General features: G+C 36.1%; 1 protein-coding gene, 1 long non-coding RNA gene and 6 other non-coding genes across 14 annotated transcripts; 1 reads left to right on the forward strand and 7 right to left on the reverse strand.

Moving 5' to 3' along the window:
• The first annotated feature begins 5,920 nt into the window (after nt 1-5,920).
• On the forward strand, nt 5,921-8,138 carry LOC146940329 (uncharacterized). The gene is made up of 2 exons (XR_015033490.1): nt 5,921-6,052; nt 7,885-8,138. It is a non-coding gene; the product is annotated as an uncharacterized LOC146940329 (long non-coding RNA).
• Nucleotides 8,139-15,520: 7,382 nt separating this feature from the next.
• On the reverse strand, nt 15,521-15,611 carry LOC146940330 (small nucleolar RNA snoR77Y). Its single transcript, XR_015033701.1, has one exon. It is a non-coding gene; the product is annotated as a small nucleolar RNA snoR77Y (small nucleolar RNA).
• Nucleotides 15,549-18,128, reverse strand: LOC146940331 (10 kDa chaperonin, mitochondrial-like). Of its 7 annotated transcripts, none has more exons than XM_085754015.1 (5): nt 18,081-18,128; nt 17,200-17,284; nt 16,783-16,843; nt 16,176-16,424; nt 15,549-16,060 (listed from the first exon to the last, which is right to left on the reverse strand). In XM_085754015.1, exons 4-5 carry the CDS (start codon nt 16,418-16,420, stop codon nt 16,012-16,014), a joined length of 294 nt encoding a protein of 97 aa, XP_085610141.1. In that variant the 5' UTR covers nt 16,421-16,424; nt 16,783-16,843; nt 17,200-17,284; nt 18,081-18,128; the 3' UTR covers nt 15,549-16,011. The 7 variants fall into 7 exon arrangements, with proteins under 7 accessions (XP_085610141.1, XP_085610136.1, XP_085610142.1 ...); XM_085754010.1 differs by having other exon boundaries at nt 16,745-16,843; XM_085754016.1 differs by lacking the exon at nt 17,200-17,284.
• On the reverse strand, nt 16,750-16,841 carry LOC146940332 (small nucleolar RNA snoR77Y). The gene has a single exon (XR_015033662.1). It is a non-coding gene; the product is annotated as a small nucleolar RNA snoR77Y (small nucleolar RNA).
• Nucleotides 16,941-17,106, reverse strand: LOC146940333 (small nucleolar RNA snoR2/U65). The gene has a single exon (XR_015033880.1). It is a non-coding gene; the product is annotated as a small nucleolar RNA snoR2/U65 (small nucleolar RNA).
• LOC146940334 (small nucleolar RNA snoR77Y) lies at nt 17,328-17,417 on the reverse strand. The gene has a single exon (XR_015033688.1). It is a non-coding gene; the product is annotated as a small nucleolar RNA snoR77Y (small nucleolar RNA).
• LOC146940335 (small nucleolar RNA snoR2/U65) lies at nt 17,503-17,663 on the reverse strand. Its single transcript, XR_015033883.1, has one exon. It is a non-coding gene; the product is annotated as a small nucleolar RNA snoR2/U65 (small nucleolar RNA).
• LOC146940336 (small nucleolar RNA Z112) lies at nt 17,705-17,874 on the reverse strand. The gene has a single exon (XR_015033852.1). It is a non-coding gene; the product is annotated as a small nucleolar RNA Z112 (small nucleolar RNA).
• Nucleotides 18,129-19,912: the final 1,784 nt, after the last annotated feature.

Genomic DNA, 19,912 nt, shown 5'->3' on the forward strand with positions numbered 1-19,912 from the left:
GATTCTGTAGGTACTAGAAGCTCATTTAGCACAATACAATTATATCTTGGTTGTTGACTTGTTGGAGAAGAAGCTAATACCGGACAGGTTCTTCCTATTTGCACTATGTGATAATTTAATTGGTTTCAATTTTAGGGTTGTTACCAAAACCTCCGATCGGTCTCTTCCCTTTCCTTGTTAACATGACTTTATATTTGTGCTAGACCTAAGGTTTGTATGGCAATGAGTATTCAAAGACATGGATAGTATGATACATGTGCCCTTCCGTTAGATAAATATGATATCCGCGTCCACCCTATATCCGCGCAAGAATCCGCTAAGCAGGCAATCCATGGACCGTGGATTGAGCTATTCATGTATATTTGCATGTATCCACAAATAACATTTTTTTTGTTTTACTGAATTTCTTTAAAAAAATAAGTTAATACCCATATATTATCACGTACAAATGCCCATGTATCATCTATATCTTGCTTTCTATTCAAATCATTATCTTGAAGGTTGCAGTAGTTTCTGATTCCAAAATCATTATCATTAGCGGTGGAATTACTTTCTTTCTGATATGTTAAGCCTTGTATAATATTGTGGCTATCTTTTGATGAGTCTGTTTATTCCTAAGATTTGTTTCATTGTTTCAGGTAAGGGTACAAGTCGGGGGTAAGACGGACCATAGCATTGTGAATATTGAAAACCTGCTCAAACAATTCAGACAAGAAGTTGCAGCCTTCTACTGATGATATGCTTGTGAAAACTGTGCCAACAAGTTTATACACTAATAACTTACTAGTCTTTTTTTTGGTTACAACTATAACTTACTAGTCATACACATTTGTGTGCATTATTTACATTTCTACTTGACAATGTATTTGTCAATATTCTTGTGTGTGTGTGTCTATATATATATATATATATATATATATATATATATATATATATATATATATATATATATATATATCCAACAATATTACGAGTTTTTATAGAATGACGGTGTAAAGCTAATTAATTATTTCCGTGAGTTTAGCTCAATCAGTAGGAACAATGCATAATATTTGCAAGGACAGGGGTTTGAACCTCTGACACCCCATGTAACGCCCGTCTTAATTATTTACTTAATTTAATGAGGATTTATATATTTATTTATATATATATATATATATTTATATGATTTAAGAATTTAAATAGTTTGCATGATTTATAGATAAATTATGTGATTTTCTAGAATGACGTGAAGTATATTGATGTTGTGAAGTTGTTACGTTGGTGTGGCTTATTTTATTATTAAATAAAATAAGATATGAGAAATAAAATAAAAATATTAAAGATTGGGCTGCGTGGTGAGATGAGCAATTAGTAGTGAGAAGAGTAAAAAGGAGAGATAAATAGACAGACATAAGTTAGGAAAAGTAGTACGTACGTTTTTGGAGAAAAAGGGAGAAAAGTCAGAAAGAGAAAAGAACCAAAGGAGGGCTGCGATTCTGCTATTATCAGGTAAGGGTGAGACTAATTTTCAATATTATTAAGGGTATAAATCTATAGGATGAATTTAGCATGATTAGATTAAGTTTTGGTGAGAATTGAGAATTAGGTTTAAGATCAATTTTGACGATTGAATCATGAACAGATGTTAGATTGATGCAAAATTAGTGTACAGACCTTAGATATTACTTAAGATGATAATTAGATGCTATTTGGATGAAGGAATCAGGTATATAGGTGAAAAGTTGTGATTTTTAGGTTTCTGGCCGTACTAACATTCATCGCTCGCATCTGCGAGCAAGAACACTCGCAACTGCGAGCTAGAACCCAGAGCTCGCAACTGCGAGCAATGCAACTCGCAACTGCGAGTGACCAGTAAGCTCGCCATTGCGAGCAGAATAACTCGCCACTGCGAGTAAGGACTTAGGAACCCAGAATGCACGCTTTGCTCGCCATTGCGAGCAGAGTTACTCGCCACTGCGAGTTAGGCTGTTAGTTGCCCAAAATTGTCCCGATGCGATCCCTTCGCACGTGTAGTCTTGAGTTGACCTTAGAATTAAGTAAGAGAGCTGTTTAGGATGTTTTTATAGACCCTGCAGTCTGTTCAGGTGACTGAGATTAGAAGTGTGGTTGCATGAATGTTATAATGATGCTTTATGGTATTTATGTTGATGTAATTCATACCTTAGATGATGTTAACGCATTCAAATGTTATTAAATGTTGTATCTTGCTGCTGTTCCCTGCTTTTGACTGTTAGCGTCTTGAAGTTGCATGAGTCGGTCTATGTTGTAGAATTCAAGGAGTGGTCCATGATTATGAGTCGTATGAGTTGTTTATGTTGTTGTCTAAGTTGTTGGAAGTTGAGTTCATTGCATACTCATTAAAGTTAGGGGCTTTAGGCCCGGCAGCCTTTGTGCTCATTAAAGTTGGGGGCTTTAGGCCCGGCAGCCTTTGTGCTCATTAAAGTTGGGGGCTTTAGGCCCGGCAGCCTTTGTGTATTGATTATGTTATTAATGTTTAAGTTGTTAAATGCATTTTATTGGATTATATTCTTAATGTATTGATTATGAAATCTCACCCCTTCTGCGTATATGTTGCCTCGACCGTGGGTAATGTGCAGGTAATAAAGATTAGAGGCGTTCATGAGTGGACTCTCAGTTGGTGTCTAGGTGCTCTGATACGTAACGGGATGGGGGCTTGCTTTTACTTCTATTCCTTACGTGTTTCTTTTATGAACCAATTTATGAGAATTTCCAAATAAGGCCTGCGTGCCAAGACTTTTAAATGTTGAACTATTTTCCGCTGCAACAGTTTAAGATTTTTCATGATGTTGATTTTGAAGGATAATTATTTTTATCTGTTTTGAGATGTTAAAGTAGTGTGTGGCATTCCGTTATGAATTAAATACTCTGATTTTAAATGAAATTTTTATGTTGGGAAAACGGGGTGTTACAATTGGTATCAGAGCAGGTCAGTCCGTCCGGCCAAATAGATGAGTCGAGTAGTGTCGTTGACGGTTGAGATACCGTCATTGAGTTGTCCTGTTTGTTGTTTGTTGTTTAACCCTTAGTATGAACTGGTTGGAGTACAACCATGTTCTCATTAATTGTTTTAGTAAGTCAGTGAGTTTCTCTTCTGCTGAAGAGGAAAGTGGAGCAGAGTTTTTGTCTACTAAGCAGCTGAAGCAGTTAGTACGCGATGAAATCTTAATGTTTTCGTTGATGGCATCCTTATCTTTGGAGAATCAAGCAGTAATTGATAAGTTACAAGTGGGAACGAAGCCTGTGTCTATGACACCTTATCGTATGTCAGCTTCTGAGTTGGCTGAGTTGAAGAAACAGTTGGAAGATTTGCTAGATAAGAAGTTCATAAGACCGAGTGTTTCACCTTAGGGAGCGCCGATATTGTTGGTTAAGAAGAAAGATGGAAGTATGAGGTTGTGCATTGATTATCGACAACTGAATAAAGTAACTTTAAAGAATAGATATCCACTTCCTAGAATTGATGATTTGATGGACCAGCTGGTGGGTGCACGTGTGTTCAGCAAGATTGATTTAAGGTCGGGTTATCATCAGATTAAAGTAAAAGATGAAGACATGCAGAAGACGGCCTTTAGGACGCGATATGGTCATTATGAATATAAGGTGATGCCTTTTGGTGTGAGTAATGCGCCTGGCGTGTTTATGGAGTATATGAATCGCATTTTCCATGCATTTTTTGATCGCTTTGTGGTTGTGTTCATCGATGATATTTTGATTTACTCTAAGACAGAAGAAGAACATGCAGAACATTTGAAAATCGTTTTGCAAGTGCTGAAAGAGAAGAAGTTGTATGCTAAATTGTCTAAGTGTGAATTCTGGTTGAACGAGGTAAGTTTTCTGGGCCATGTTATTTCTGGTAGTGGTATTGCAGTCGATCCATCTAAAGTTGAAGCAGTATCACAATGGGAGACTCCTAAGTCAATTACAGAGATTAGAAGCTTTTTGGGTTTGGCAGGATACTATCGAAGATTTATAGAAGGATTTTCTAAGTTGGCACTTCCGTTAACTCAGTTGACGTGTAAAAGTAAAACCTTTGTGTGGGATGTTCATTGTGAGAACAGTTTTAATGAATTGAAGAAGCGTTTGACGACGGCTCCAGTTTTGATTTTGCCAAAACCTGATGAACCTTTTGCGGTGTATTGTGATGCATCCAAATTGGGCTTAGGCGGTGTGCTGATGCAAGATGGTAAAGTTGTTGCTTATGCATCAAGACAGTTGAGAACTCATGAACGAAATTATCCTACTCATGACCTTGAATTAGCTGCAGTCGTATTTGTCCTTAAGATCTGGAGACATTACTTGTATGGTTCGAGATTTGAGGTGTTTAGTGATCACAAGAGCTTGAAGTACTTGTTTGATCAGAAAGAATTGAATATGCGACAGCGGCGGTGGCTCGAATTGTTGAAGGATTATGACTTTAGTTTGAATTACCATCCGGGTAAAGCTAATGTTGTTGCGGATGCCTTAAGTAGGAAGAGTTTACATATGTCTGCTATGATGGTAAAGGAATTTGAATTGCTTGAACAATTTAGAGATATGAGCTTAGTTTGTGAAATGTCGTCTCGGAGCGTTAAGTTAGGAATGCTGAAAATTGATAATGATTTCTTAAAAGATATCAAGGATGCGCAGAAAGCTGATGTTAAGTTCGTGGACTTGTTGGTTGCTAGTAATCAAACTGAAGATAGTGACTTTAAGGTCGATGATCAGGGTGTGTTGAGGTTTCGAGGTAGGATTTGTATTCCAGACAATGATGAGATAAAGAAGATGATTCTTGAAGAGAGTCATAGGAGTAGCTTAAGTATTCATCCGGGAGCTACAAAGATGTATCATGACTTGAAGAAGTTGTTTTGGTGGTCAGGATTGAAACGTGATGTTGCACAATTTGTGTATTCTTGTTTGATTTGTCAGAAGTCGAAAGTAGAACATCAGAAACCTGCGGGGTTAATGACACCGTTAGATGTACCAGAATGGAAATGGGATAGTATATCCATGGATTTTGTGACGAGTTTGCCAAATACTCCTATAGGGAATGACGCGATCTGGGTGATTGTTGACAGATTGACGAAGTCGGCACACTTCCTTCCGATTAATATTAGTTTTCCTGTGGCTCAGTTGGCAGATATTTATATTCGAGACATTGTGAAGCTGCATGGTGTTCCTTCAAGCATCGTGTCAGATAGAGATCCACGATTTACTTCTAGATTTTGGAAGAGTTTGCAAGAGGTTTTAGGCTCTAAGTTGAGATTGAGTTCGGCTTATCATCCTCAGACAGATGGTCAGTCGGAAAGAACAATTCAGTCACTCGAAGACTTGTTGAGAGTTTGTGTACTTGAGCAAGGTGGAACTTGGGATAGTCATCTTCCGTTGATAGAGTTCACTTATAATAACAGCTATCATTCAAGTATTGGGATGGCACCTTTCGAGGCTTTGTATGGTCGAAGGTGTAGGACTCCGTTGTGTTGGTTTGAAACAGGTGAAAGTGTAGTTTTAGGACCAGAAATTGTTCAGCAGACTACTGAGAAAGTGAAAATGATTCAAGAAAATATGAAAGCGTCGCAGAGTCGACAAAAGAGTTACCATGATAAGCGTAAGAAAGACCTTGAGTTTCAAGAAGGGGACCACATGTTCTTGAGAGTTACTCCGATGACCGGTGTTGGTCGTGCATTGAAGTCTAAGAAGTTGACTCCGAAGTTTATTGGTCCTTATCAGATATCTGAGAGAATTGGCACGGTGGCTTATAGAGTTGGCTTACCACCGCATTTATCAAATTTGCATGATGTATTTCATGTGTCGCAGTTGAGGAAGTATGTCCCAGACCCGTCCCATGTGATTCAGAGTGATGATGTGCAAGTTAGAGACAACCTTACGGTGGAGACCTTACCCTTGAGGATTGATGATCGCAAAATGAAGACGTTGAGAGGCAAAGAAATACCTCTAGTGAGAGTTGTTTGGAGCGGCACTACTGGTGAAAGCTTGACGTGGGAGCTGGAGAGTAAGATGATGGAGTCTTACCCAGAGTTGTTTGCTTGAGGTAAATTTTCGAGGACGAAAATTCTATAAGTTGGGGAGAGTTGTAACGCCCGTCTTAATTATTTACTTAATTTAATGAGGATTTATATATTTATTTATATATATATATTTATATGATTTAAGAATTTAAATAGTTTGCATGATTTATAGATAAATTATGTGATTTTCTAGAATGACGTGAAGTATATTGATGTTGTGAAGTTGTTATGTTGGTGTGACTTATTTTATTATTAAATAAAATAAGATATGAGAAATAAAATAAAAATATTAAAGATTGGGTTGCGTGGTGAGATGAGCAATTAGTAGTGAGAAGAGTAAAAAGGAGAGATAAATAGACAGACATAAGTTAGGAAAAGTAGTACGTACGTTTTTGGAGAAAAAGGGAGAAAAGTCAGAAAGAGAAAAGAACCAAAGGAGGGCTGCGATTCTGCTATTATCAGGTAAGGGTGAGACTAATTTTCAATATTATTAAGGGTATAAGTCTATAGGATGAATTTAGCATGATTAGATTAAGTTTTGGTGAGAATTGAGAATTAGGTTTAAGATCAATTTTGACGATTGAATCATGAACAGATGTTAGATTGATGCAAAATTAGTGTACAGACCTTAGATATTACTTAAGATGATAATTAGATGCTATTTGGATGAAGGAATCAGGTATATAGGTGAAAAGTTGTGATTTTTAGGTTTCTGGACGTACTGACATTCATCGCTCGCATCTGCGAGCAAGAACACTCGCAACTGCGAGCTAGAACCCAGAGCTCGCAACTGCGAGCAATGCAACTCGCAACTGCGAGTGACCAGTAAGCTCGCCATTGCGAGCAGAATAACTCGCCACTGCGAGTAAGGACTTAGGAACCCAGAATGCACGCTTTGCTCGCCATTGCGAGCAGAGTTACTCGCCACTGCGAGTTAGGCTGTTAGTTGCCCAAAATTGTCCCGATGCGATCCCTTCGCACGTGTAGTCTTGAGTTGACCTTAGAATTAAGTAAGAGAGCTGTTTAGGATGTTTTTATAGACCCTGCAGTCTGTTCAGGTGACTGAGATTAGAAGTGTGGTTGCATGAATGTTATAATGATGCTTTATGGTATTTATGTTGATGTAATTCATACCTTAGATGATGTTAACGCATTCAAATGTTATTAAATGTTGTATCTTGATGCTGTTCCCTGCTTTTGACTGTTAGCGTCTTGAAGTTGCATGAGTCGGTCTATGTTGTAGAATTCAAGGAGTGGTCCATGATTATGAGTCGTATGAGTTGTTTATTTTGTTGTCTAAGTTGTTGGAAGTTGAGTTCATTGCATACTCATTAAAGTTGGGGGCTTTAGGCCCGGCAGCCTTTGTGCTCATTAAAGCTGGGGGCTTTAGGCCCGGCAGCCTTTGTGCTCATTAAAGCTGGGGGCTTTAGGCCCGGCAGCCTTTGTGCTCACACGTTGAAGAGCCATTATGCTCATTTTGTTGTTGATTGGTACCACATGCATTTGCATATCAAGAAGTTCATGATGTTTAAGTTGTCAAGTTGTTGTTGAGTTGATAGAGTTGCATGGTCAAAGAAGAGTTGTGTTGTTAAGTTGTTGTTGAGTTGATAGAGTTGCATGGTCAAAGATGAGTTGTGTCGTCAAGTTAAGTGTAAGTTGATTATGATTTGTGATGAAAATTAGTATTGGTATTTGATGATTGTATTTGTTATGAAATGAAAAATATGTTAATTGTTGATATGTTATTAATGTTTAAGTTGTTAAATGCATTTTATTGGATTAAATTCTTAATGTATTGATTATGAAATCTCACCCCTTCTGCGTATATGTTGCCTCGACCGTGGGTAATGTGCAGGTAATAAAGATTAGAGGCGTTCATGAGTGGACTCTCAGTTGGTGTCTAGGTGCTCTGATACGTAACGGGATGGGGGCTTGCTTTTACTTCTATTCCTTATGTGTTTCTTTTATGAACCAATTTATGAGAATTTCCAATAAGGCCTGCGTGCCAAGACTTTTAAATGTTGAACTATTTTCCGCTGCAACAGTTTAAGATTTTTCATGATGTTGATTTTGAAGGATAATTATTTTTATCTGTTTTGAGATGTTAAAGTAGTGTGTGGCATTCCGTTATGAATTAAATACTCTGATTTTAAATGAAATTTTTATGTTGGGAAAACGGGGTGTTACAATTGGTATCAGAGCAGGTCAGTCCGTCCGGCCAAATAGATGAGTCGAGTAGTGTCGTTGACGGTTGAGATACCGTCATTGAGTTGTCCTGTTTGTTGTTTGTTGTTTAACCCTTAGTATGAACTGGTTGGAGTACAACCATGTTCTCATTAATTGTTTTAGTAAGTCAGTGAGTTTCTCTTCTGCTGAAGAGGAAAGTGGAGCAGAGTTTTTGTCTACTAAGCAGCTGAAGCAGTTAGTACGCGATGAAATCTTAATGTTTTCGTTGATGGCATCCTTATCTTTAGAGAATCAAGCAGTAATTGATAAGTTACAAGTGGGAACGAAGCCTGTGTCTATGACACCTTATCGTATGTCAGCTTCTGAGTTGGCTGAGTTGAAGAAACAGTTGGAAGATTTGCTAGATAAGAAGTTCATAAGACCGAGTGTTTCACCTTGGGGAGCACCGATATTGTTGGTTAAGAAGAAAGATGGAAGTATGAGGTTGTGCATTGATTATCGACAACTGAATAAAGTAACTTTAAAGAATAGATATCCACTTCCTAGAATTGATGATTTGATGGACCAGCTGGTGGGTGCACGTGTGTTCAGCAAGATTGATTTAAGGTCGGGTTATCATCAGATTAAAGTAAAAGATGAAGACATGCAGAAGACGGCCTTTAGGACGCGATATGGTCATTATGAATATAAGGTGATGCCTTTTGGTGTGAGTAATGCGCCTGGCGTGTTTATGGAGTATATGAATCGCATTTTCCATGCATTTTTTGATCGCTTTGTGGTTGTGTTCATCGATGATATTTTGATTTACTCTAAGACAGAAGAAGAACATGCAGAACATTTGAAAATCGTTTTGAGAGTGCTGAAAGAGAAGAAGTTGTATGCTAAATTGTCTAAGTGTGAATTCTGGTTGAACGAGGTAAGTTTTCTGGGCCATGTTATTTCTGGTAGTGGTATTACAGTCGATCCATCTAAAGTTGAAGCAGTATCACAATGGGAGACTCCTAAGTCAATTACAGAGATTAGAAGCTTTTTGGGTTTGGCAGGATACTATCGAAGATTTATAGAAGGATTTTCTAAGTTGGCACTTCCGTTAACTCAGTTGACGTGTAAAAGTAAAACCTTTGTGTGGGATGTTCATTGTGAGAACAGTTTTAATGAATTGAAGAAGCGTTTGACGACGGCTCCAGTTTTGATTTTGCCAAAACCTGATGAACCTTTTGCGGTGTATTGTGATGCATCCAAATTGGGCTTAGGCGGTGTGCTGATGCAAGATGGTAAAGTTGTTGCTTATGCATCAAGACAGTTGAGAACTCATGAACGAAATTATCCTACTCATGACCTTGAATTAGCTGCAGTCGTATTTGTCCTTAAGATCTGGAGACATTACTTGTATGGTTCGAGATTTGAGGTGTTTAGTGATCACAAGAGCTTGAAGTACTTGTTTGATCAGAAAGAATTAAATATGCGACAGCGACGGTGGCTCGAATTGTTGAAGGATTATGACTTTAGTTTGAATTACCATCCGGGTAAAGCTAATGTTGTTGCGGATGCCTTAAGTAGGAAGAGTTTACATATGTCTGCTATGATGGTAAAGGAATTTGAATTGCTTGAACAATTTAGAGATATGAGCTTAGTTTGTGAAATGTCGTCTCGGAGCGTTAAGTTAGGAATGCTGAAAATTGATAATGATTTCTTAAAAGATATCAAGGATGCGCAGAAAGCTGATGTTAAGTTCGTGGACTTGTTGGTTGCTAGTAATCAAACTGAAGATAGTGACTTTAAGGTTGATGATCAGGGTGTGTTGAGGTTTCGAGGTAGGATTTGTATTCCAGACAATGATGAGATAAAGAAGATGATTCTTGAAGAGAGTCATAGGAGTAGCTTAAGTATTCATCCGGGAGCTACAAAGATGTATCATGACTTGAAGAAGTTGTTTTGGTGGTCAGGATTGAAACGTGATGTTGCACAATTTGTGTATTCTTGTTTGATTTGTCAGAAGTCGAAAGTAGAACATCAGAAACCTGCGGGGTTAATGACATCGTTAGATGTACCAGAATGGAAATGGGATAGTATATCCATGGATTTTGTGACGAGTTTGCCAAATACTCCTATAGGGAATGACGCGATCTGGGTGATTGTTGACAGATTGACGAAGTCGGCACACTTCCTTCCGATTAATATTAGTTTTCCTGTGGCTCAGTTGGCAGATATTTATATTCGAGACATTGTGAAGCTGCATGGTGTTCCTTCAAGCATCGTGTCAGATAGAGATCCACGATTTACTTCTAGATTTTGGAAGAGTTTGCAAGAGGCTTTAGGCTCTAAGTTGAGATTGAGTTCGGCTTATCATCCTCAGACAGATGGTCAGTCGGAAAGAACAATTCAGTCACTCGAAGACTTGTTGAGAGTTTGTGTACTTGAGCAAGGTGGACCTTGGGATAGTCATCTTCCGTTGATAGAGTTCACTTATAATAACAGCTATCATTCAAGTATTGGGATGGCACCTTTCAAGGCTTTGTATGGTCGGAGGTGTAGGACTCCGTTGTGTTGGTTTGAAACAGGTGAAAGTGTAGTTTTAGGACCAGAAATTGTTCAGCAGACTACTGAGAAAGTGAAAATGATTCAAGAAAATATGAAAGCGTCGCAGAGTCGACAAAAGAGTTACCATGATAAGCGTAAGAAAGACCTTGAGTTTCAAGAAGGGGACCACGTGTTCTTGAGAGTTACTCTGATGACCGGTGTTGGTCGTGCATTGAAGTCTAAAAAGTTGACTCCGAAGTTTATTGGTCCTTATCAGATATCTGAGAGAATTGGCACGGTGGCTTATAGAGTTGGCTTACCACCGCATTTATCAAATTTGCATGATGTATTTCATGTGTCAAAGTTGAGGAAGTATGTCACAGACCCGTCCCATGTGATTCAGAGTGATGATGTGCAAGTTAGAGACAACCTTACGGTGGAGACCTTACCCTTGAGGATTGATGATCGCAAAATGAAGACGTTGAGAGGCAAAGAAATACCTCTAGTGAGAGTTGTTTGGAGCGGCACTACTGGTGAAAGCTTGACGTGGGAGCTGGAGAGTAAGATGATGGAGTCTTACCCAGAGTTGTTTGCTTGAGGTAAATTTTCGAGGACGAAAATTCTATAAGTTGGGGAGAGTTTTAACGCCCGTCTTAATTATTTACTTAATTTAATGAGGATTTATATATTTATTTATATATATATTTATATGATTTAAGAATTTAAATAGTTTGCATGATTTATAGATAAATTATGTGATTTTCTAGAATGACGTGAAGTATATTGATGTTGTGAAGTTGTTATGTTGGTGTGACTTATTTTATTATTAAATAAAATAAGATATGAGAAATAAAATAAAAATATTAAAGATTGGGCTGCGTGGTGAGATGAGCAATTAGTAGTGAGAAGAGTAAAAAGGAGAGATAAATAGACAGACATAAGTTAGGAAAAGTAGTACGTACGTTTTTGGAGAAAAAGGGAGAAAAGTCAGAAAGAGAAAAGAACCAAAGGAGGGCTGCGATTCTGCTATTATCAGGTAAGGGTGAGACTAATTTTCAATATTATTAAGGGTATAAGTCTATAGGATGAATTTAGCATGATTAGATTAAGTTTTGGTGAGAATTGAGAATTAGGTTTAAGACCAATTTTGACGATTGAATCATGAACAGATGTTAGATTGATGCAAAATTAGTGTACAGACCTTAGATATTACTTAAGATGATAATTAGATGCTATTTGGATGAAGGAATCAGGTATATAGGTGAAAAGTTGTGATTTTTAGGTTTCTGGACGTACTGACATTCATCGCTCGCATCTGCGAGCAAGAACACTCGCAACTGCGAGCTAGAACCCAGAGCTCGCAACTGCGAGCAATGCAACTCGCAACTGCGAGTGACCAGTAAGCTCGCCATTGCGAGCAGAATAACTCGCCACTGCGAGTAAGGACTTAGGAACCCAGAATGCACGCTTTGCTCGCCATTGCGAGCAGAGTTACTCGCCACTGCGAGTTAGGCTGTTAGTTGCCCAAAATTGTCCCGATGCGATCCCTTCGCACGTGTAGTCTTGAGTTGACCTGAGAATTAAGTAAGAGAGCTGTTTAGGATGTTTTTATAGACCCTGCAGTCTGTTCAGGTGACTGAGATTAGAAGTGTGGTTGCATGAATGTTATAATGATGCTTTATGGTATTTATGTTGATGTAATTCATACCTTAGATGATGTTAACGCATTCAAATGTTATTAAATGTTGTATCTTGATGCTGTTCCCTGCTTTTGACTGTTAGCGTCTTGAAGTTGCATGAGTCGGTCTATGTTGTAGAATTCAAGGAGTGGTCCATGATTATGAGTCGTATGAGTTGTTTATTTTGTTGTCTAAGTTGTTGGAAGTTGAGTTCATTGCATACTCATTAAAGTTGGGGGCTTTAGGCCCGGCAGCCTTTGTGCTCATTAAAGTTGGGGGCTTTAGGCCCGGCAGCCTTTGTGCTCATTAAAGTTGGGGGCTTTAGGCCCGGCAGCCTTTGTGCTCACACGTTGAAGAGCCATTATGCTCATTTTGTTGTTGATTGGTACCACATGCATTTGCATATCAAGAAGTTCATGATGTTTAAGTTGTCAAGTTGTGGTTGAGTTGATAGAGTTGCATGGTCAAAGAAGAGTTGTGTTGTTAAGTTGTTGTTGAGTTGATAGAGTTGCATGGTCAAAGATGAGTTGTGTCGTCAAGTTAAGTGTAAGTTGATTATGATTTGTGATGAAAATTAGTATTGGTATTTGATGATTGTATTTGTTATGAAATGAAAAATATGCTAATTGTTGATATGTTATTAATGTTTAAGTTGTTAAATGCATTTTATTGGATTATATTCTTAATGTATTGATTATGAAATCTCACCCCTTCTGCGTATATGTTGCCTCGACCGTGGGTAATGTGCAGGTAATAAAGATTAGAGGCGTTCATGAGTGGACTCTCAGTTGGTGTCTAGGTGCTTTGATACGTAACGGGATGGGGGTTTGCTTTTACTTCTATTCCTTACGTGTTTCTTTTATGAACCAATTTATGAGAATTTCCAATAAGGCCTGCGTGCCAAGACTTTTAAATGTTGAACTATTTTCCGCTGCAACAGTTTAAGATTTTTCATGATGTTGATTTTGAAGGATAATTATTTTTATCTGTTTTGAGATGTTAAAGTAGTGTGTGGCATTCCGTTATGAATTAAATACTCTGATTTTAAATGAAATTTTTATGTTGGGAAAACGGGGTGTTACACCCCACTTCTCTACTAGACTAATTGACAAAACAAAAACGTAATATGAGATTTTTTAGATAAGTTTTGCTTATCAAAAACGTCACACTTATTTGAATATGTTTCCTAGTGGTTGGCAGATTTCTCAATGGTGGGTCGATCGCTGAATTATGGTGGTGTTTTCCGTTGTTCTGGGTTGGCTCCTCTTGTCTCCACCTACCACGGCCTTCAATCATTGGTTTCCGTTACAAAATCACAATAATTTTTTGAAGGTTATGCAGATTTCTCAGTGGTGGGTCGATCGCTGAATTATGGTGGTGTTTTCACTGGTTCTGGGTTGGCTCCTCTTGTCTCCACCTACCACGGCCTTCAATCATTGGTTTCCGTTACAAAATCACAATAATTTTTTGAAGGTTATTTTCTCTATGATCTAAGATTGTTTGTTATAAAAGAAAGATAAATATAGAATGAGATGTCAAAAGATTAAGATGAGACAAAATTGTATTTTTATATAAGGTATCAAAAGAAAAGATTTATATACGGTATCACATAAATTTTTAGTAATATTTCATGACATTTCAAATAAAATAAAACTAAAAGAAAACTGTCACGGAAACTTTAGATTGATATCTCTTATTTAGTGCAATTTTGGGTAGCAATTTTTTAAAGGGTTAAATATGTTTTTGGTCCCTATAAATATACCAACTTTTCGTTTTAGTCCCTCTAAAATTTTCCTTCAATTTTTAGCCCTATAAAATTTTCAATCACTACTTTTGGTCCCTATTTTTAGGTTAATTTTTGTATTTTTTTAATGAAATTGTGCAGAAATGTGTAGAATATTGTAAAAAACCAAAAAAATTAAAGGGTTAAATATGTTTTTGGTCCCTATAAATATACCAACTTTTCGTTTTAGTCCCTCTAAAATTTTCCTTCAATTTTTAGCCCTATAAAATTTTCAATCACTACTTTTGGTCCCTATTTTTAGGTTAATTTTTGTATTTTTTTAATGAAATTGTGCAGAAATGTGTAGAATATTGTAAAAAACCAAAAAATTTAAAGGGTTAAATATGTTTTTGGTCCCTATAAATATACCAACTTTTCGTTTTAGTCCCTCTAAAATTTTCCTTCAATTTTTAGCCCTATAAAATTTTCAATCACTACTTTTGGTCCCTATTTTTAGGTTAATTTTTGTATTTTTTTAATGAAATTGTGCAGAAATGTGTAGAATATTGTAAAAAACCAAAAAAATTAGAATTTTTTAACAAAACATAAATTAATTATGAATTTTTAACCATCAAGCATATAAAAATTCATATTAAATTCATGTTTTGTTAAAAAATTCTAATTTTTTTTGGGAGGGATTCTTATAATATTATGAATTTTTCTGCAAACTTTTATTCAAAAATATGTATTCTACTTTACTTTAAAAGAGAGACCAAAAGTGAAGATAGAAAATTTTTGAGGGACTAAAATTTTAGAGGGACTAAAAACATATTTAACCCTTTTTTAAATGATGCTCATAATACTATCATGCTCTACCCTTTCTTCTTCTATCTCTCATCTTCGACTTCATCCTTTTTTTCCCAAAACGCTCTCCACGAATCTCCCAGAGACACTAGGAAAACTCCATATATAAATGAAAATGACAATAGTACACCATTAGAAAACAAACTAATTTAAGGTGACTTCAAAAATAAAAATCCCAAGAAACATCCAGAAAATTAACATCAAAACAAAGCTAGTCAGATGATAATTCTAATCTGATTTAGTTAACCCACATTTCGAACATCATATCTCAAATAATTCTTTTTAATCTCTAATATATGAAGAAAGATATGAAACACTGTTTCCGTCTCTTCCCCTCCATACTCCAAAACAAAACCAAAGCTTTGTCAATCAAACCTATACTATATATTCTGCCAGGTAAAAAAAATCCTATTTTTATATTATTATTGAAGACGTCAACTATTATAACATTCACAATATAATCACAATGATTATGAAGTGAAACAAAAAACAAAAACAAAAACAAAAAATAAAGTAAGTTGAAGCCTCAGTACCACAGCCAAGAAATTCACATCAAAGAGTAAATAGATTCAAATGGTAATTCCAGTTCTATTTTATCATCATTAGCTTCACTAGAACAAAACCACCCAAACAAGATATTATGTACAAGTACAACAACATTTCTGTTGATCCCGACAGGGTATGAGAGTGGAAAACGTATCATATCAACTCTAGATTTTTAGTGAAGCTCAACAGATTCCTATCAGAATGAGAAACAAAGGACTGGCCTTCTTGATTTTTTTTCCAATCATAGTATCATATCAACTCTTGTCCTAATCAGTGTATTGCGCTAGTTGAAACATTATTAATATGAAATTAAGAATAATCAAGAAATAAAAAACACTATTCTCGTCGGCATATTTCATCACAATATTTCAGGAATATGAAAATCCCTCTCAAATGTTTGACACTAAATTTAAGTTAATCAAAACCCAATCAAAATTTCCATTTCCAAAGAAATGGTACTCCGTCAATCACGCAGAATGCCCAAAATGTCCTCATCCCTAAACAAATGGAACCTGCAAATATAAAACAAAGAAAATCCAAATTGTAAATATAATTGCATTTCCAAGTTAGCAGTCCACATAAAAAGAAACACATTCAAGGAAGAAAACAATGTTCCCTATGACATACTCTTTGTCATCAAGCTTAATTTGGGAGCCACCATATTCCGGCAAGAGAACGTGATCACCTTCCTTGACAGACAATGGAATCAAATTCCCAGATTTGTCTCGCGACCCGGGACCAACAGCTACCACCTTTCCAGAATTAAGCTGGGAAGTCTTCTCTGGGAGGAGAATACCGGCAGAGGTCTTGGAAGGAGGGACAATTTTTTCGACGAGGATGCGGTTGAAGGTTGGAATCAAACGCTTAGCCATTTACCTGTAAGCGTCCAAGGAATTAATTAATGACGTGTCGAAAGACTAATCTAATATGATGTTTAAAGAGCAATGCTATATCTCTAGAAAAATAACATAAGAATTCTTCAAGAATAAAGAGCAGCCAATCACAATGCACTATTTGTCACAATTCAAGGAGGTGTGGCTGAAAAATAGCAAGTGAACAAATAAATCATGCAATTAAAACTTATCAATTGTGTCTTGAAAAATTCTTGATGTTATTTTTCTAGAGAAATAGCATTTTCCATGTTTAAAAAGTGAGTGAAAAATAAAAAATAAAAAATAAAAAAAAAACGAAGATACCAAATTCGAAGCCTCAGTACCACAGCCAAGAAATTTACATCAAAGAATAAATCTATTCAGACGGTAATTCCAGTTCGAGTTTCATCATCATCGGCTTCTCTAAAACAACAACGACAACAATAACCACCACAGCAACAACAACCCCAAAAATCAACAAAAATTGAAGGAAAAAAATTCAAAATATTATAATATATAGAAATGTAATCGCACAAATCGGCTCTGCAGGATCATTATATATAAGATCAGCAGATTCCTATCAGAATGCGAAACAAATGATTAACACTCTTGATTTTGGTCCAATCATAGCATCTTTGATCAGAGCTCAAATATATATATAGCTACCAGAGACGTGGCATCAGACCCAATAACAAAAATGAAATTATTTAGGAAAAAAATGCTGATATGAAATTATGAATGATGCATAAGAAAAAAATCTCAAGAGACTCATTTTAAACCTCAAACACAGCTTCGCAATGAATGATCTCAACCAACAAGAATAAATGGTATCCGCAGATGAGATTGTTCTTTGGATCCGTATTTCTGTCAAAGAATACGTGTGAAGAATGAAAATGAATAAAAAAATATGAAGCCTCAGTACCACAGCCAAGAAATTTACATCAAAGAATAAACTATTCAGGCGGTAATTCCAGATATGTTTTATCATCAAAGGCTTCACAAAAACAACACAATTAATGACCTCAAGAAAGAAAAAAAATACGAAAGATAAAAAAAGTTCAGAAATTATTATAAATATATAGAAATGTAATCGCACAAATCGGCTCTGCAGAATCATGGAATATAAGATCAGCAGATTCCTATCAAAAATGCAAAATAAATGACAAGCACTCCTGATATTGGTCCAATCATAGCATCTTTGGTCAGAGCTCATGTTTAGCTACCAGAGACGTGGCATCGGACCAAATTAGAACAATAAAATTAAAAAGAAAAAATTGATTTGAAAACCCTCAGGAGACCCGTTTCAAATCTCACACACAGCTCTGCAGAGAATGATCTCGGCCGATACCAACAAATGATATCGGCGGATGAGATCATTCTCTGAAACGGAGCTGCTGTTTAGAGTGTCATACGGCACTTCCTATCAATTATTGGGAGATCCTCATCACTGGGTACTATACATACACTATTTATCTTAGTATCAAAGGAATACAAACATAACCCTATATCACAAAACCGAACTAATTCATCAAAACAACATAGAACAATTTAAATGCACAAAACATAAGCAATCATAATTCATAACTCTAAAATTTAAAACCTAAAACCCTAGCAAAACCCTACAGCTGAAAATGTGAAAAATTGAAGTAATAAAACTCACAACTCAAAAACACGAGACACTGCTCCGCTGTGCAGCTGCAGACACGATGATCTTTGTAGCATTTGGGATTGCAATTATATAGTGTTTACTGATTGTGAGCTACTAGGCTTAGGGCATCACATTTGTTTTGGGCCGAAAAGTGCTCTTTATACTTTATAAGCTCTAGGTTCGGAAACATATTATTCTTACCCCCCAAATTGTACTAAATCTGTAAATATACCCTCACATCGTATTGATCGATCCATCGTTTGGAACTAAAAATTGGAGTACCATTATTTAATAATAATAAAAAATCAACAACTTGAATGTTGCATTTTTATATTATTAATCCATAGTTATTTCTCAGTTCACTCTGACGAACCAATAAATATAGTTCAACATGTTAACTTTCACCCAAGATTGTTTGTAACCTTGTTTTGTTTTTCACATTTCTGATCGCAAAAGTTAGGGATGATCAAATGGGTTGGATCTGTCTTGTTAACATGTATAACCCATTTTTTAGTGGGATGGGTTGAGATTTTGAACTTGTGTACAACTAGGGTGTCCGCCTCGTCTAACCCGCTAAAAACGGGATGGTGCACGAGGTGGGTTGGCCCGTTAAATTGAAATAAAAAATCACTCTTTTTCACTACTTTTTATTTATAAGTCACAATCAATTTTCATAAAACTTCGTTTAATTTATCACTTTTCATAAACCGTTAGTCAATTGGTAACTCATAAAAAATTTATTTTGATGTCTTATTGATTTATTATAGATTTTTAGATGATGTAATTTATATGTTTGAATGATAATTTTTCATATTTTTAGTGGAGTCATTAGTTATATATTTAGTTTTCCTTTCATATATTTTTACATTGTTTTTGTTAAGTTTTTAATTAATAATTTATAAAAAAAAATGACAGATCAACCCCGCCCGTCCGCCATGAAATAGGGTAGGGCGAGCTTTTCGACCCTACATCTCGAATTGATCCGTCCTGCTCCACCTCTTTTTAAACGGAATATTGATGGGACAAAGTGAGTTGGCGTGTTTTGTCATCCCTAATAAAAATAGCTCATCAATTCAAAAAGAAAAAATAAAAGTTGTTGCAACCACTTTAAAAATGAGTTTGCGAGAATTCCTAAAAACTCAATGGCTTTACTTGTTTCATGGTTTCAAGGTTTATTTCCGACATTAGCTTTCCTTAAAATCTTATTTCTACGGATATTATTTTCACAAATGTGTATATCAAAATTCCAAACCATTGATCTTTTTAGTTTGACAATAGGAATTTAATGGTGAGGTCTACATTACCTCCCGATGAATTAGGGGTAATTTATCCATAATGATAACTAGGATTCGATTATGGAATAAATGAGACAAAAAATCAAATGTTTTTAGTTTGACAATGTTGTTAAACTTGAAAGTTATTAAGGTATCGACTAATAGCTCTCAACAACGACTCTCGTTCTTCAAGAAATTAGGTTATAGTTTTTGTAACTACTCTAAAGAGTGTTAAGTATGGCACTTTTAGGCTTTGAGCAACTAAACTAAGAAATGCATAAAATGAAAGATGCAAACAGAAAATTTAGTGTTAAATGTGGCATTTTTGGGCTTTGATTGTGTGTGTTGTAATCTTACAAGCCTTTATAGGCAAACACTAGTCCTACTTTCTCAAACGGCGTGGCCTACGAAAAGAATTTTGCTCTCCACCCAGCACGTTTTGCTCGCACCCTGCAGCCATGCCAATTTTGCCCTTGCGCATGTTAACTAACGCAAGTGTAATACTACGCGTTAGTTAAGTAACGTTGCATGACTTAAGATGCGCAAGAGTAAAACTATGCGCATGTTAAC

This window comes from Medicago sativa, chromosome 3 (genome assembly GCF_051527215.1).
Source record: "Medicago sativa cultivar Bolivia chromosome 3, Bolivia_mono, whole genome shotgun sequence".
Lineage (NCBI taxonomy): Eukaryota > Viridiplantae > Streptophyta > Magnoliopsida > Fabales > Fabaceae > Medicago > Medicago sativa.